This window comes from Equus przewalskii, chromosome 15 (assembly GCF_037783145.1).
Source record: "Equus przewalskii isolate Varuska chromosome 15, EquPr2, whole genome shotgun sequence".
NCBI classification, from domain to species: domain Eukaryota; kingdom Metazoa; phylum Chordata; class Mammalia; order Perissodactyla; family Equidae; genus Equus; species Equus przewalskii.
Window position 1 is genome coordinate 529,088 of NC_091845.1, and position 18,024 is coordinate 547,111.

An 18,024-nucleotide genomic window follows, 5' to 3' on the forward strand; every position below is an offset into this window, starting at 1 on the left:
GCGAGTGACCTCCTGTCCCCCTCCTCGGGCCCAGGGGCCATGCCGTCCAGGGTAGAAACCAGAAACGGGAAGCACTGGGTCCTGGGTCCTCAGTGCAAACATTTAAAATATGAATGGATACCGTCAAATTCAGAGGGATTGTGAGCAGCAATGCATGAGTGTGCCTGTTCCCATCACTTGACAGCCATCAACACTGGAATCTGGGCCGTGTGACGGGAATGACAGCCTTTTGCTCTTGCCTGAGTTTCACCCTTCCCAGAGGACTGCAGAGGTAAGGAGAGTCTTGAGCGCTGACTTCCTTGTAAACTTCAAGTTCACTGTTCTTCTCTATTGGGCTCCTGCCCCCCAGCAACTTTCCCCAGCCCCTCCTCTCTTCTGGATCAAGGGTGGACCCTGATTCTCACAGGTCTGTGTCTGAATGCCAAGCCTGTCCCAAAGCTTAGGCAAGGCACTGGTCCACTTGGAACCTCTGCTTCTGTGACGGGGGAGCCAGGCAAAGAAAGGGTTACTGAGAATCTCATCAATAACTGAGATGGTCTGTCAAATGTTTTCCAGACAAGGAGAAACTGAATGTGCTGTTTTTCAGAAGCTGATGTACCGGTCTCACAGATGTTGCCATCTTGCAGAGAAACGCAGCAAAACCCCTACAAAAGGCTCCAGCCGCAAGCGTCCAAAAGTTGCCTGGAACTTGCTCTGTAATGGTGTGTCACCTTGCACTTGGTGCATGAGGGTCTGCTGACCCACTACACAGGCGCCCTAGTTAAGCACCGTCATTACACAGTTGTAGCAAATAAACCCGTTATCCTCAGAACTCTTGTGTACAACGTCTCTACTGGCACTGAGCTCAGGGAGACACTGCTTTTGAGAAATGTCCCTGGTGTTCTCCATTGCTTGTGAAAGCAATAAACCTTTCCTTCACCCACTTCTGCCTCGGTTGTGCTTTTCAGCTCTGCACTCACCAAGAAACGAACGTACTGAGTTCGGTATGAATATCACACAACGTAAGAGAACACTGCTAACATAACAGACCTCCATCGGGGGCAGGTGAAACCATCAGACCCCCAGCCCGTGCCAGAGCTGTGCTCCCTGGTGGGCCTGTGTCCACTGGAGCGGAGTGCCCAAGGGCCCCCTTCATGCTCCGGTGCTAAGGGTGTTATCTTATCATTTCATTAGTTCTCACACAATTCTCTGAGACAGGAGCATCAACATGCCCTCTTTACGGCCAGGACCCGTGTTCTGGTGTTATACAGGGACACGTGGCAGAGCTGGGAACTGACGTCAACTCTTTCTGCCTCAATCCTTTGTGACCTGCTGCATGCTGCTCCCAAGATAACTCTTGGAAGTAAATTTGTGGGGACAAATTTTCTCCATTTTGAACTTTTACCCCAGTCACTGGAAGTGACCCTCTTGGCCACCTGTGGCCTTGCTGTCCTGACCTAGACTCCACCCCAGTCTGTGACTGCCGTTTTCCCCACAGCCTCCCCAGCACTCGGTGCCATCTGTAGCTTCATTTTTTGTCAGCCTGAGAGTGAAAAAGCTTTGTTTTATTTAGTTGTTCTCAGATTGCTTAGACAAACTTTTTCCTGTCTCTACTGGCGATTTGCATCTTTTCTTTAGTCAAGTGCCAACAGCACCTGGGTCATCCCTCAGGTGCAGCCAACCAGGTGTGACTCTGCAGCTGTACCCTCTTTAAACCTCCATCCTGAATCTACGAAGCAGAAGTCCAGCAACTGCCCGAAGTCACAGTAGGCAACAGTGGAGCCAGGATGTGGACCCTCTGACTGCACGGCTGCTTCTCTTGGTACAGAAGAGGTCTTCAGGCCTCACAATAATATTAACAGCAACAGGAACAACTATGACCAACCAAAAAAGTGCCTGGGTTTCTGAGCCTCAGTTTCTTCCTCCACAAGATGGGTTAATAAGGGTACCTAGTTCAGAGGGTTGTGTAGAGGATTAAATGTGATGGCATCTATAAACCCTGGAACAACACAGTGGTGACTATTATTATGATTATACGATGAAGCTAATGCTGAGGCTAAAGCTAATTAGCCTGAGGCCTGCTTAATTGATCACATTTTACTCATGGTTATTATCTCAGAGCAACGCTCCCAGAGAGCCACAAAGACATACGAATCAGGACACTCACTGTAGTATTCATAATCCCAGAGAACTGGAAACGACCCAAATCAGGTGGCAAGTGGGCTAAATAAAGTAAATAATGGTGCAGCTGACACCACAGGTAAAACAAGAGTAAGTTAGACCACCTGTCCGCAAATGAGCATGCTCCAGGCTGTGAGGTCAAAGCAGAAGGGCCAGTGCCGAGGGCACTGATGACGGGTTCATTACCTAAACCTGCACCCACACACACGAGAAATGCGTGCAGACACAGGAGTCACTGTGAACTGGGGAATCCAGGGTAGGAGAGGATTTCCCTTCATTGTAGCTCCTTTTACAATGTTGGAGGGACAAATTCTCAGTCTGGAGCATGCATTGATTGCACAACATAAAACGGTAGTGCTCTGCACCTTGACGGGGTTCGAGCTGCACAGGTGCGCGCATTGGTTAGAACTCATTGAATGGTGCACATAAGAGGTGTACATTTATTACATATAAATTTCACCTCAAAAGAAAAAATATAAACACATATGGAATTCCAGGCCATAATATTTGCATCTTACTTTGAGAAGCATCAAAAACCAAGTTGGAGGGATAGATGGGAGGACAGATAGAAAGATAAACATGGGATAAAGTGAGTTGAGTAGTGTGTTAATCACAGAATCTTGGTGTTCACTGTAAATTCTTTCAATTTTTTGCATGTTTGAAATTATTCATAATAAAATATTGGAGAAAAGGATTCAAACTGTATGTTCACTTGCTTACAAGTATATAAAAATTGTAAGCATATCCATGAAAACTAGTAGGGAACACGTAAATATGAAATTGTGCTCCAGTGCTGTGATTGGAAGTGGTTTTGAAAATTGTATTTAGCATTGCTACATTGTTTTATAATGAAGCATGGCGTGAAATGAATAAAGGAAAATCTCCTTCAAAGTGAGGCCAGGAAGCCCTGAAGGGGGAGCTCTGGTGCACACACGGGCTGTCGCAGCTTCTCGCACAGCTCCGGGAGGAAGCAGCAGGTCAGTCACCATGCCAGCAGGAGGAGGGGAGGAGACACCCCCTGCCCAGCAACAGCCCAGCCGCTAAGCAGCTGTCACCACCCTGAACGCTCTCTCTCCTCCAGGGGACTTTTGTTCAAAACAGCCCCTCCCAACTTCCCCCTTTCCTCTATAAAAGCAAGTCCCTCTCCTTTGTTCTCTGGACTTGCCTATGATTTTGCCATAGTTTGCACGTCCTGAGTTACAATTCTTCTGCTATCCCTGAATAAACTCATTTAGCTGGCAAAATGAGTGGCTCTTCTGCTTTTAAGGTCAACGACGGCTAAGGTGGAAACGGCATAGTATAAACTGAAATAGCGACTTACATTGTAACCCCCATGGCAAAGAGCTTGTCATACTCTGTCCTGGAGGAGTAGTTGGGAATGACCTGGAAGACAGGGACGGAGCCGAGGGCTGGGGCAGCACAGAGCCCTAGGAAACGACGGCTGAGCAAGTGTCAGGAACACCCGGTTCTCCCCGCTGCCCCCGGGCAGGCTCTGTGCCCAGCTGCCCCGAGACCCACCATCCCATTGGTGATGACCAGCCGAGGGGCACCAGGGCTGCTCGGAAAGAGGCCCAGCGGATGCCCACTGTACATGACCAGGGTCTGCTCCTCTGTCATCTGTGACAAGTAGGACATCGTCAGCCAGAACTGCAGAGGAGAGCAAAGCACAGAGGGCTCTGTTAGTGGGGGCCCCACAACAGGCCTCAAGTCACCAACCAGGCCCAGAGGCCCCCACAAGCCCTGGGAGTCCCCCCTGGTGCCTCTGTCCCTCCAGGTCTCCATTGCACTCCAGCGGCTCCTGGGGCCCCCAGTAATGCCACTCCTGCCCGCAGGACCTTCAACATCCCCAAAGAGGCTCCAGTGATGGCATCTCAGGCATCCGGGGGGCAGAGACCTGAGTCCTGAGCTGTGAGTTTGTAAGCTCCTTCCAGGCAGAGGACGTGGTTGGGGGAAAGGCCTGGGAGTGAGGGCCAGGCCAGCATACCTGAGCCCAGTTGCCGAACACCTGCCCATTTCCTCCATAGGTCACGAGCTCCTGGGGAAACTGGAGAAGACGCAGTGTTGTCTGAGCTGAGGGCCTGGGAAGGGAGGGCCCCCATCCCTGCACTGGGCTCAACAGGGCACGGTGGCCCACAGCCCCTGAAGAAGGAGTTGGGGGGGGGGGGCAGGGGGAGAAGCCAGAGGGGACGAGACCCAGGGACAGAGGCCTCTGTCGGAAGACTGGCCCATCTGTGGGGTAAGGGCGTGGCTTGGGGTGAGGGTCAGAGCTGGGTCTGAGGTCACTTTGGGAACTCATCCTGGGGTCAATGTCAGGACTCTGTGACCAGGTTCCGGGGCCACGGCCAGGGCTGCAGAAGCTCTGACCATGAGGCACAGTGGCCAGATTCCAGGGATGTATTGCCCTCAAGTATGACCCTGGGACTCACTCCCGCAGAGGCTATCCTTTCTCAGATGTGGGCATCCGGTGCACAGACCGGCTCTCGAGGATGCCTGTGACAGGCATGTGCGGCCATGTCCACGTGTGGCTATCAAGCCCTTGAGCCACGGCTCGTTTGATATGCTCTAAGTGTAAAATACACCCCTGATTTCAAAGACTTAGTAGGAAAGAAGATTGTGAAATATGTCAATAATTTTTTTATCGATTACATGTTAAAATGATAATATTTTGAATATATCGGGATTAAACAAAATACAGTATTAAATCTGCTTCTTTTTACTTTTTCATGTGGCTATTAGAAAATTTACAGTTACACGTGTGTCATTGTACCAACGTTGACGTCCTGGTGCCGACGCTCTGCTATAGAGATGGAAGATGTACCACTGAGGGAAGCTGGGAGGGGGTATGTGGTCCTCTCTGCACTGTCTTTACAACGTCCTGTGAATCGATCATTATTTCTAAGTACAAATCTTAAAGGAATTACATGTGCGGGTCACATCATGTTTCTATTGGACAGCGCTGGCCCCCAGGCCTTGGCTCCCCCAGCCGTTACCTGGGCCACGGCAGGGTCCAGGTTGTTCATGATCATGTGCATGATGGCCGCAGCGGCTCTCGTCCGGCAGGGGTACTGCTCAACTGGGTAGGCCCTGCAAGGGGAGGCCAGTGGCCAGGCGTGAGGATGGGAGCGCACCAGGCTTCCCTCTGGCAGAGCTCAGGCCCACACTGGCCACAACCCAGCACCTGGCCACACAGGAGTGGACAGCCAGACCTGCGTCCTGCACAAGTCGCCAAGAAGCTCCTAGCAGGAGGTGGTTCCAAGCTACCAAGGGGCTCATGCTGGGCTTTGTGCTCCCCCTTCTAGGGGTGGGGAGTAGGGCCCGAGCCCACCTGGGCCACCCTTCCTTCCTACTTGGCAGGCTCCAACTGGGAGAAAGCTGACTTTGAGGCAAAGCTGATGGCTGCTTTCCAGAAGCCTCTACCCTGGGCAGAGTTTACTTATTCCTTCTTTTCTTCATGTCACCAGGGTTCCTGGGCACTGATTCCAGAGCAGGTGCAGGCCAGCAGACCCTGACAGGAATGAGGGGACATGGCTCCTGCTTTATGGGGAGGACAACAGTCCCTGGGTAGTGTCAGACAAGTCTGGCTTCTGGCACATTCAAGACCAACGGTGCTCAGCGTGTGACCCCTGGGCAGGGGCAGCAGCATCTGGGAACTGTGAGAAAGGCAGACCCTCCTACCCCACCCTAAAACTACCGAATCCACCGTGTTGGGTAAGGCCAGCCAGCCACGCTCTCACAGGGCCTCCAGTGCCGCGCATGATTCAGCTTGAGACCCCTAATGGGGACCCTGAGCATGTGAAGATGCACAGAGACCCCTCTCCTCACCCTCTGGCAGGACGGCAAGATGTGAAGTTTAGAAAGGGATTTTGTACACAGTTTGGCTCCAGAATTGCACAGAACTGACTGCCCAGGACAGTGGGCAGAGACCCATCTGATAAGGATCCCGTATCTAGAGACCAGCCCCAGGCTGCAGACACCACAGATGACAATGCAGCCACCCCCTCTGAGCGAGTGCGTCAGCTCGGCATACCACGTGCAAGGGGCTCCTGGTGCACAGCCCGGATGTGCCCCCTCCTGCTGGCTCTCCTGGGCACCTGACCTCCAGCACCCCTCCTGGTAGCCCCGCTCTGCGCCCCCTTTGAAACTGCGCTTTCCGGTGCTCACCTCATTTCAATGCTGGGGCAGAACCGGTACATGTAGATGTGCCCATACAGTCGCAGCTCTTCGGCGAACTCAGGGGCCAGCAGCTCCTGGAGGTCCGGGGGGAAGTAGCGCAGGGCGTTCCTCAGTGCCAACTGCAGGAGGAGAGCGGTGAGGGGCAGCAGGCGGTGCAGGGCTCCAGGATGGGCCATCCTTTGTCCTCACCTGGATTTGCCTCTGCTCCACTCAGAAACATACGGTGCCACTCAGAGACTGCCTAGTTCTCACCCCAGGCCCATCTACAACGTCACCTCCTTCAGGAAGCCTTCCTGGATTGCCCTCCCCCTTCACATGGGCAGACCTCTAGTCCCTCTCTTTTCCACATACTGGGGATCAAGTGCCTTGACCCCAGGCAAGGACCAGAGAGGGGTCTGCTCTGAGGCTCGAGACTGCAGTGAGAGATGCAGACTTAAGAGGAGGAAAAGCAGGCCTGCAGGTCCCACAGGCACCTTGTCAAGCGTAGGGGAGAGCCCTCCAGCAGCACACAGTGTGGTCAGCAGCCTCAGGCGGTGCACAACTGCACGCCTGCAGCTCTGGAGGGAGAGCCCGCAGATCCCGGGGAGCTCTTCTCAGGAGGAACCTTCGAGGGCTTCTCCTCGTCCCACCAGGGAAGGTAGCCCCAACTCCCACACCCCACAGCGCTCAGGCCTCTCCAGACACTGGCTGCTCCTGTCCTGCCTCAGGGCCTTTCACTCACCGTTCCCTCGGCCTGAATCCCCGCCACCACCCCGCCTTCTCTCGGAGGGCGGGGCTTCACTCAGGCCTCGGCCCCAGGCCCCTTCTCAGAGGCCTGCCTTGACTCCGCCTTCTTGACTGCCAGCCTCTCTCCCCATCTTTGTTTCCTTCCCAAGCCTTACATTGTCGGGCGCGCTCTGGTTTGTTTCCTTGCTTCCAATCTGTCTCGCTAAGCTTACGGAGGGCCAGAGTCCTGCCGGACCCTTCACAGCCCTCTTCCTTCCAACACCAGGACTGGATCCTGATGGTGGGAGCAGGCGAAGGCGGAGGGGCCCAGGGTGATGACCTGGTGCACGGGTGCACGTTGAAGCCATTTATTCAACCAGCTGACCCTAGAGAACAAACCACCTTGGGGGTGAGGGGAGATGAGGAGCTGGGTGTGACGAATTTATTCATTCATTCATTCAACACGTGTGTGTTGAGGGGAGATGTGGTGGAAGGCAGGAGGCGACAGGGGAAGTGCCTAGGGCACAGGACTGGGCCCTGAGGACATCAGCATTGGGGCAGGGGCAGAAGTGCCACCCAGGGAGACCAGAAGCTGGGAGCTCAGTCAGGAGCACAGGCGCCCTGGGGACGAGGGCAGAGGGGTGGAGGAGGACAGCCAGTCCAGTGCACCCAGAGGTCCAACACAGCCCAGGCTAAGACATGCCCCCAGGATGGAATGGGCGTCACTGGGGGCCTCAGGGGTGGGGTGGGGCTGGAGGAGAGAGAAAGAGGGATAATTCAGGAAGGAGCTGAGGGCAAGACCAGATAACGAGGAAAAACACCAGCTCAGGGAGCTATAGAAACTGGAAAGGTTTGCAGAGCCGTTCCCTCATTTAATTTTCACATGGAATAAAAGCACAGACTCCCTTCTCCCTTGGAAAAACCCGATCAGGAATATGAGCTTCTCCTTCAGAATGGTGGCTGGAATACGCCCCAGCAGGAGGCGCTCAAACTCCAGCGGCCATCACCATCGCCCAGGTCTGTGCAGCCCAGGGCTGGGCCTCCCGAAGTCTCTGACTTGCATCTCTGACATGTTGCCAGGTGACGCTGCTGCTGCTGGCCCAGGGGCCCCACTTCGGGAATGGCTGCAGGACAGCAACGAGGATGAACAATCCAGAGCTCTGTGCAGCAGGAGGATGACTCTCCCGCCGTGAGCTTGGGAGAAAGAAGCCAACGCAAAAGGGGCGCACTGCACAGCTTGCAGCCTGGGATTCCAAGAGCAGCAGGGTTCAGGGGTGCGCTCAGGAGTCAGGGCAGCGGGCCCTCGGGGTCGCAGCCCCTCCTTTCTGCCCGTGCGTCTGTGAGGGGCACACCTGTGCACAGGTGATTTCAGCTGCTTTCTGTGAACGTTACACTTCATCACAAAGACTGGTTTTTGTTTGTTCGTTTTTTCCTTGTGTACAGCTGAAACCAGGGGCCAACTTGCTTTAACTATACTCAGTTAGTTATTTGCAAAAGCAGTCAGATAGCGCATTACCAAAGCCCAACCTACAGACAGCAGCTCTGATGCTTGGTCACCATGGTAACGCATGCTTAAGCTGTTTTTCAGGAACTGAGAGTCGACTCCTGGTCCAGTTGAGGCCAGTTAAGATCACTGACTCATCAACTGACAGGCACCCTTTGATGCCAGAGGGCCGAAAACTCCACCCTCAGATCATGCTGAGGCCACGACTTTGTGAACACATGTCCTATGAGGAGCCATGAAGCTGGGCCACGCCTGCCCAGATCCTCAGTTACCTTACTCCTGCTCACCTCCAACCATCCATCCCACACTTCACACCACCCTGCCCTTTTATCCCATAAACGTCCCTAATCCCCATTTTCGGGGAGGTAGATTTGAGATCTGTGCTCCCCTCTCCCTGCTTCACTGCCTCATGAATAAACCCTTTCTTTGCGGCAAACTTGCCATCTCAGTGATGGGCATACTGCGTGGCAGGCCAAACAAGCCTGGTTCGGGAACACAGCTTCTAATCAGAGCTTGCCAAGCGAAACTGAACATTTAAAGAAAAGTTTCAAAAGCAATATCTATTACACACACACACACAAGACTTGACCTTACTACCCGGGTCCTAATATAGTCTACCCTATTCTAGCTTCTTGCATTTCATTTTCTAACAAATACTGAATGCAACACCCTAACCAATTTCATAACTTGCCAAAAGGTGGCAGCCACAGTCTGCAACCCCGTGTTCCCGTTTCCCAGCACTGCTGCTTCCTTACTGGGGTGAGCCTGGCATCTCACTAAGATGCTAGATGGAGGGGGGCCCGGGCTGAACAGCGTCAAATGCTTTTGCAAGAGTGTATATAACTCGAAAAAGCAAAATTAAGGTTCCCGTCAAAATTAATGATTTTTAAATTGTATCATCGATAGAATGGACCTGGCCACTCTTTAAATGTTTTAAAGGCTGTACTAACGTCAGTCTGTTCTAAAATGAATGCACGTGTGCCATAAACATCAAGGGGATTCTGGAAAGTTCTTGAATCCTAAGCACAGCACAAAAGCTGTTTCCCACATTCTCCCTGGTATAAGATTTCCATCTTAAGACCACTGAAATTTTCTTTATCCCTGAAATTCACTAATTTAGCCTAGACATGTCTCCTTTTCTCTTCTTTTGAGGATAAACGTTATCTTTTCATCTGCAATTTCATGTTTTTCCTTAGTTCGGGAAAATCGTCTTCTATGCTTAACAGGCATAAGAATCTAACAAGCTTAGCAGCCTGCGCCCTTAGGGCCATAGGATTGATTCATAAAAGGTCCCATGTTCAGCCATTGGGTTGGAGAATTCCTGATGGTATGGTGCGCAGAATAACGGCCCCCAAAGCTGTCTTCGTCCTATTCCCCAGAACCTATGAATATGTCACAACACACGGCAAAGGAGACTTTGCAGGTGTGATTAAGCCAAGGATTTCTAGTTGGGAGATGATCCCACACTATCCAGGTCAGCCCTATGCAACCACAAGAATCCTTCCAAGAGGGAAGCAGGAGGCTCAGAGCCAGAGAGATGTGAATTTGCTATGCTGCTGGCTTTGAAGGTGGAGCAAGAGGCCAGAAGCCAAGGAGTGCAGGTGGCCTTGGGAAGCTGGAAAAGGCAAGCAAAGGGATCCTCCCCTCAGAGCCTCCAGAAGGAACGCAGCTCTGCTGCATATACTTTTCTTTCTTCCTTTTTTTTTTTGAGGAAGATTAGCCGTGAGCTAACATATGTTGCCAATCCTCCTCTTTCTGCTGAGGAAGACTGGCCCTGAGCTAACATCCATGCCCATCTTCCTCAACTTTATATGTGGGACGCCTACCACAGCATGGCTTGCCAAGCGGTGCCATGTCCGCACCCAGGATCCGAACCGGCAAACCCAGGGCCACTGAAGTGGAACGTGCACACTTAACCGGTGCACCGTGAGGCCGGCCCTGCATATACTTTTCTAACTTGACATTTTATAAAATACTTAATGCTACTAAAAATAGATTATGAACTTTTAAAACATAAACTAGGACAATCTGATATGTAATATTTGTGCCAAAAAATGAGAATCACGAGACCCAACAGGGGAAGCAAAAGAACAAGTATGATTTCAACATGCCTGCATTTGCACTAATACTTCTTGCCTTTAACCCAGTGAAACCATTTCAGATTCTCAACACCCAGAGTTGTAAGGGAACACAAGAGCGATACTTGAAAGCCACCATGCTGTGGTGGGCTGTTACCGCAGCCCTAGGAGACTGACTCAGTAACAGAATCCTGCCTCGGGAAGAAGGTTTCTCCTGCCATGAGCAAACCCTTCCTGTGTGGTGGCTGACCACCTTGGATACTGGCCTATGACTCTGTTTAGCTCACAGACAAGTGTCTGTGTGTGTGTACACTGTGTGTGTGTGAGAGAGAGAATTTGGCCTATGCCTTACTCTCATTCTAACCTGGCTGCGTGCTTGTGGGGCAAACCTCATCCACCTGAAAGTTTTTGTCACTATTTCTGCCGAAAATGATGGCCATGATCCAATTGGCCTGGCCTTGTTTGAATCACCCCATCCCTGCACCCGCTCTGGCCCAGCCTTCATTAGGCCAGTTCTAGTAGGAACTGGAGCCAGACTTCCTGGGTCCAAATTATGGCTCAGTCTCTTCCTAGGCCTCTCCAGAGCTTCCATGCCCTCTTCAGCTCTCCACCCCCATAGGTAATGGAGGCTTGAGCAGGTAGGTGTGATCAATTATTAACTCCATTTCCAGCCCCTGTCCCCTCTCTGGAGGATGGGGGGGTGGGGCTGACCTGTCCAAACTTCTAATCATGGCTTGGTCTTTCTGGCCACCAGCCCCCATCCAGGAGCCCGCCGAGAGCGGCTTCTCTAGAACAAAAGACACTCCTACCACCCAGGAAATTCCTAAGGATTTAGGAGCCCTGTGTCAGAAACCAGGATCAAAGACCAAGTACCAGTAGAAAGGGAGGGCAGGCAGAGTCACCATCTACATACCTATCTTATTTCACAGGCCGAGCTGAAGGCCGGCTGAGGCCAGCACCCATACTGGAGATTTAGCCCTTCAACAGCTCAAACTCCCCAGACCAACAAGTCACCCCTACTCCGAGGGCTTCTGCCCTTCAAGCAAACGCCGACGTACACGGACAAAGACAGGTGGCCCAGCTCCTCAGTGCCCTCCTCCCAGCACAACACAACATCGCACATCTGAGATGTGCAGGTGGCAGAGCTCTCGTCCCCCGGGGACCTGAGGAAGAGGCGTTAACGCCTAGGAGGGAGGTGATCAAGGGGGAGAAATATAACCACGGCTTTGACCAGGCTGAGGCCGGTCGGAAGGACCATGCAAGAGGGGCCGTACTCTTCCCCAGCGCCTCCCACCGCGGCCCCACCCCCCCACGCCCCCCCACCCCGGCCCGCCCCCACACCTTTCCCCAGAGCCCCCCTGCACCCACCCCACCCCCATCCTTCCCCAGCGCCACCTACACCAGCCCCACCCCCACCCACCCCCAGCGCCCCCTACTCCCGCCCCGCCCCTTCCCTTCCCTAACGCCCTCCACCCCCGCCCCGCCCCCATCCTTCCCTAGCGCCCCCCACACCCACGCCGCCCCGCCCCCGGCTCCTCCCACCCCGCCCTGCCCCCACCCGCACTCTTCCGAGGGGGGCCCCCCCACACCCACCCCGCCCCCAGCGCCTCCCGCCCCACCCCCACCCTTCCCCAGCGCTCCTTCCATCCTTCCTCAGCGCCCACTCCCGCGCACAGACTAGGGGGGCAGCCACCGGAAGCGAAGCAGTGTTTATCAGGAGTGGTGGGACTCCTCTTTTCATCTTTGTGCTATTTGTATTTTCTTTTTCCCATTGTTCCTGAAATTCCTGAGGAATCTTTCTTTTTTAAAGGTTGGCACCTGGGCTAACAACTGTTGCCAATCTTTTTTTTTCTGCTTTTTCTCCCCAAATTCCCCCAGTACATGGTTATATATTTTAGTTGTGAGTCCATCTAGTTGTGGCACGTAGGATGCTGCCTCAACATGGCCTAACCAGTGGTGCCATGTCTGCGCCCAGGATCCGAACCAGGAAACCCTGGGCTGGGGAAGCAGAGCACACGACCTTAACCACTGGGCCACCGGCCAGCCCCCAAACTTCCTGAGTAATTTTTAGTAAAGGAAAAGGCGAGAACTATTTCTATAATGGGTCACCCACTTCATTTCATCCGTCCCCCACTGGTGCTGCCCCGCAGCTGCAAAAGACCTTGAAGATTTGAGGGGAGGGACACAAACGGAAACAAGAGCTGCCCTGCTACGGGTACAGCTGCACGGTCCTGGCTGTCTGGGGCAGGAGGGCTCGCGGTGGGCTACTGTGCCTTCTCGGCACTGCACACCGGCCCCCCACTCCTCCGACTGGAGGCCCCCACAGGGCCACCACTGACTGGCTGAGTGACCTGGAGCCTCAGGTCCTCATGAATAAATGGGGACAGTAATCCCGCCCTGAAGGGGGGGCCATTGGGGAGAGAATGAGGGATATGGGGTGTGATGGAGTCTGGGACACCTTGGTCCACACCCCACTGCCCCCGCACTGGGAGCTCCTGGAGGGCGGGGGTGGGGGGCGTTGAGTTGAGGAGCTGCAGCTCCTGCAGAGAGAGCAGGAAGTAGAGAACCCCACTGGGACCACCCAGAGAGCAAAGGTCCCCACAGGAATGGGGCCCAACTTCTTACCTGCTCCTCAGCAGGGCTGAGGCGTGGGGTCCTGACGGGGGCATGTGGCACCCCAGCCTGGCGGCCCCGGTTCTCGGGGAGAGGCCACAGGGGCAGGCCGGAGCACAGTGCCTGAAGACTGGACATGTCTAGCGGAGGCTGAGATGGAGGTTAGCTCTGTGGGGAGGCCAGGAAGAGACTGGGCAGTCAAGGTCCAGGTGGGCGGGGACCTCCCACCCCAGGGCCACCTCCTCCAGCCCCTCATTGGGCCCAGGGCCTGCAGAAGGTCACAGGGTCACTGGCTCTAGGCTGGCAGCCTGAGGTGTTGACTTGGGGGGGGGTGCAGGCTTCATGCAGGGGAGGCGGCCAGGTGGAGGCCCATTTGTCCTCTTGGTGGGGTGTTGGCTTTGAGGGGCTGCTGTGTTCTCTAGGACGCAACTTTGGAGAGCTGGTGGGGCTCCAGTGTTGGGGTTTGCTCTGGCCATGGAGGCGGGGAGTTACACAGGAGGTGATGTTGGGGTTTGGGTCTTGAAGAGGAGCCGTGTGATACTGAACCTGGCCCAGAGGTCGGGCTCTGTGCAGAAAGCACAGAGTGTCCCCTGTGCCACTTCTCCCTTGGCCTGGAGCCCACTCAGCAACAGGTGTATCCTTGTTGGCTCCCACTGAGGTGCACATTGCTCCGCCCCACCCCCGGAGATGGCCCTCATCCTCAGTCCCATCAACAATCTTCCAGAAAGTGCTTCCCTTTAGCCCTGTTCTACAGATAGGGCACGGAGGCCCAGGTCTCACACACACAGCCAGGAAGTGGCTGGAGTCCATCCTGGCTGTCCGCGGAAGCAACCCACCTGGGTGTGAACCAGCTCAGCTCCTGACCAGCCCTGTGGCCTTGGGACCCATCCCAATACACACAAGTGGGTGGTAATTAACCCATCAGGCTGCGGAGACGCAAATTGGTTGTGTAAGCGCCAGCGCAGCGCCTGCGCGGAAAGGTGGAAAGAGCAGCCACCCCTTTCCCGTGTTACCGCTGCCGAGCCAGCCACGTGACCCAGTCCACGCTGTCCTCTTCTCGGCCTGTGGGGCTCACTGTCCCATTTTACGGTTGTGGAGACCGACGTTGAGAGAGATGAGGGGGCTTGCCCAAGGCCACGCAGCTAGTCATGGGCGGAGCTGGGATTTGAACTCTGGGAACCCAGAAGTCCGGCTCTAGCCACCCTCCGGGCTGCTCTTGTTCTCACTGCGGGAGAACAGTGAGGACACGAGCGAGGCGGGCGCCCCTCCCCAGCGGGGGCTGCTGACTGCTGAGCGCCCAGCGCCCTCGTGCTTGCGCTCTGGCGCTCACGCACTCACTCCATCCTCCAGCACCATCGACCGGGCACCTTCCCACGCCAGGCCCTGTTGTAGGCCCCGGGACGGGAGTCCTGGCTGCAGACCCGGATCCCCCACCCCCGCCCTCCGGGCCTACACTGCACGCAGCCTTGTCTACCAGCGGCCAGCGCCTGCATCTCTCTGCTCCAGGGCTGCTCCAGGTGACCCGGTGCCTGCGCTTCTGGCTCAGAGGCGCTGGGAGGGCTGGAGAATCGACAGCCCCCTCCCCACCTGCCCGGGAGCAGCCCTCGGCCAGCAACAGATGGGGGCTGGGGGTAAGTACCTGCTTCCTCGCCCCTTGTCAGCGGTGGGGGTGGGCCGTAACTCTGGGCAGTGTTCTACTCTGTCTCCAGAGTCCCCAGCAGGGCTGGGCTGAGCCGCCCCTGGTGGGTATCGCACCCCGCCCCCAACCTCGGCGGGCCGCTTTCCCTCCCCCGCCCCCTCCCCGCTCCCAGAACAGACAGCCCTCAACAAACTGCCTGGACTGAAGCCTCTCAGGATTTGCTTCTGGGGGCGCCTTGTCATCTGACTGCTCAAAAGAAGACAGAAACCTGACAGGTCTTGTAAAATCTCTTTCTTTTTAAATGTTTGCAGCCAATTCAAATTATTTGTTAAACATGGTACTGAACGAGGTGGGTGGCTTGTATCGATGCCAGTGTCCTGGCTGAGATATTTACCATAGTTTTGTGAGATGTTACCACTGGGACAACAGGGCACGTAGGGTTTCTCTGTATTATTTCTTTCACATGAATCTACAAGTATCCCAAAATAAAGTTTAATTTTTAAAAAATTGTACAAGCTATTTTAAAAAAAGAGAATCTCACAGTTGTTAAATATGGTAGACTGGTAGGTTCAAACTCTGGCTATATCACTCAGTGGCTGTGTGTGCTTGGGTGAGTAACTTAGTCTCTCTGTGCCTCAGTTTCCTCAGCTGTGAAATGAAAGTAATATATGCAAACATACATACACATGTACACACATATATACAGACATATACTTAGAGAGAGATCTGGGCATGAACTATTTCTGAAGGACACACAAGGGCCTGGGAGAGATGAGGAAGAAAGAGACTTCACTGTAAGTCTCTGGTGCTTTTGACATTGTCAGTGTACTAAATGCCATGGAATTGTATACTTTAAAATGATTAATTTTATGTTATGCGAATTTCACCTCAATAAAAAAAACTCTGGTGTTTCTGAATTTTGATCCATGAACAAGCAAAGTAAATAAAATTTAAAAACTAAGGAGTAAAGGAAGGCAGCCGGGGGGCCAGCCCCGTGGCCGAGTGGTTAAAGTTTCCTGCGCTCCACTTCAGCGGCCTGGAGTTCGTGAGTTTGGATCCCAGATACAGACCTACTCCACTCATCAGCCACGCTGTGGAGGCACCCCACATACAAAGCAGAGGAAGACTGGCACAGAGGTTAGCTCAGGGCCAATCTTCCTCAAGCAAAAAAAAGAGGATTGGTAATGGATTTTAGCTCAGGGTGAATCTTCCTCACACACAGAAAATACATAAATAAAAAAGAAAGGTGGGCAGGAACTGCAAGCCAAGCCCTGTCTCACAATGTGCGCCTCCTGGGGCCTCAGCCCTGGGGCTCCTGCTGCTGGACAGGGCCTGTCACTTTTCAGCCAGCAAGTGTCTGCCTTAGTTTCTCTGGTGGTCGCCCCCTAGCTAGTGGCTGCTGCTGTCCTGGCCACTCTCTCCTCCTAGCACCGCTTGGTAACCAGCAGCACACAGCCCAGCCCTGCCCAACTGGGACTCCCAATCCAGGCCACACTAGACCCCAATCTCTGCCATGTCACCAGCATGTCCAGCTGACCTTCCTAAGCCAGGCAGTAGTGTTGTCCCTTGGATCATCAGCCTGCTCCCACCTTCCCGTCCTTCCCCTCCTGTCACTCTGCCACCCTGGGCACCAGATACCTTCCCTGAGCTGCCCTGACCCCTCTACCTTCAAAACATAGCCTGGACCCTGGGACCACCACACCCTGGTCCACGCCCAGCACCTCCCCCAGAGACAGCACCAGCCTGTTTTCCGGTCCCCGCCGCCCACAGCCTACCAGCGACACAGCTGTGGCTGGTGCTGAGAGGAGCCCACACGCAGCCAGGATGCACTGGGGACAGGGACCCCTGTCTGCCTCTCTGCCTCCTCCACTTCTCCCATCCACTCTCGTCCACCCAGAGCCTCCTTGCTGGTCCTTGTTCAAGGAGTGCGTGTTCACGCCTGTGATGGTTTAAAAACATGCTGGCAAATCTTGCTTCTCCAAGTGAGGCTGGGGTGTGGCCCCACCTCCTGAGCCTGCCCAGCCTTATCAGTTTTCGGGTAACCAACAGAACGTGGTCGGGGTTCCGTGGGAGCAGTCCGAGTGCCCTGGGTCCCCAGGCTGAGGCGTGCCATGTGGAGGTGCTCAGGGCAACCTCCCTGCTGAGCTCCCCAGTGGGAGGGAGCCGCAGGAACGGCCAATCTGGGCCAGCCTCCAGATAGCCAGTCCCAGCTGCCGTCTGACAGCAGCATGAGGCACTCAGTGGGAAGCACCCAACTGAGCCCCTTCCCCAATTCCTGACCCACAAAATTGTAAGCAAAATTTAAATGGCTGTTTTAACCTGCTAAATTTTAGGAAAATTTGCTACTTAGCCGCAGCCCCAGAACATCACCTCAGGACCTCGCACGGTTGCCCCTCTGCCTGGAAGGCGCCTCTCCCATATCCCAGCATGGCTCCCCTCACTGGATTCACACCTCTGCTCAGGTGTCACCTCCTCCCAGGCCTCCCCCACCACCCTTGTTATAGGCAACGCACCCTTCACATCTGTTCATCCGCTTCATTCTCTTCACAGCACCAGCTACACTGTCCCGATGGGATACACTTACCCCTGGTTTCTGTGCCTCCCCATCTACGACGTAAACCCACGAGGGCAGAGAGCATCTCTCCTGTCCTCCCCCTGGGGCCTCAGCACAGGTGGGTATTCAGGACCGGCTGAATGAATGAATGAACAAGTGAACCAATGCCTGTGAGCCCCTGAGAGAGGGCAGAGGCTGCAGAGGGCGTCTGCTCAGGGGACTACTGAGGCCCCAGGGCTCTGGAGAGGCATATTCACCCTCCCACCAGAAGACCCAACAGTGGGGCCACCCATGGGCCCCCAGGGACCAGGTCTCCAGGGACTTTTCCGGACACGGATGGGTTGAGATGTTGTTCTCAATTGTGGCCACCAGGTGGCAGCCCAGGAGGCCAAGACTCAGGCCCTAAGGAGGCCAGGGGCTGGGACTCCCTACAGAGAACCCTGCTGCCTGGGCGGCTCAGGAAGGCAGGTGTAGATGAGATTTGGGCTGGCTGGTGGTGTGGATGACCCGGAATCTCTGGGGCCTCGGCCCAGAGCAGCAGCAGCCCTGCCTGTGGGCCAGTCCGGGGGTGAGCTGGACGCTCCCCAAGGCTCTCTGT

The 18,024-nt window shown here is 54.6% G+C and overlaps 1 protein-coding gene across 7 annotated transcripts in view; it reads right to left on the bottom strand.

Annotated features, from left to right (window-relative positions):
• Positions 1-18,024, bottom strand: part of UROC1 (urocanate hydratase 1) — a 52,590-nt gene that overhangs the window by 30,141 nt on the left and 4,425 nt on the right. For 3 of the 7 annotated variants that reach the window (XM_070576432.1, XM_070576433.1, XM_070576434.1), the window contains exons 2-7: positions 13,246-13,401; positions 6,322-6,452; positions 5,151-5,244; positions 4,145-4,204; positions 3,679-3,807; positions 3,482-3,543 (exon numbers count right to left, since the gene is read on the bottom strand). In XM_070576432.1, the coding sequence (XP_070432533.1) occupies positions 3,482-3,543; positions 3,679-3,807; positions 4,145-4,204; positions 5,151-5,244; positions 6,322-6,452; positions 13,246-13,371 (602 nt within the window). In that variant the 5' untranslated portion in view covers positions 13,372-13,401. Of the gene's footprint in view, positions 1-3,481; positions 3,544-3,678; positions 3,808-4,144; positions 4,205-5,150; positions 5,245-6,321; positions 6,453-13,245; positions 13,432-14,246; positions 14,459-18,024 lie in introns of those variants that run through there. The other 4 variants (XM_070576436.1, XM_070576437.1, XM_008533146.2 and 1 more) reach the window with 3 other exon arrangements.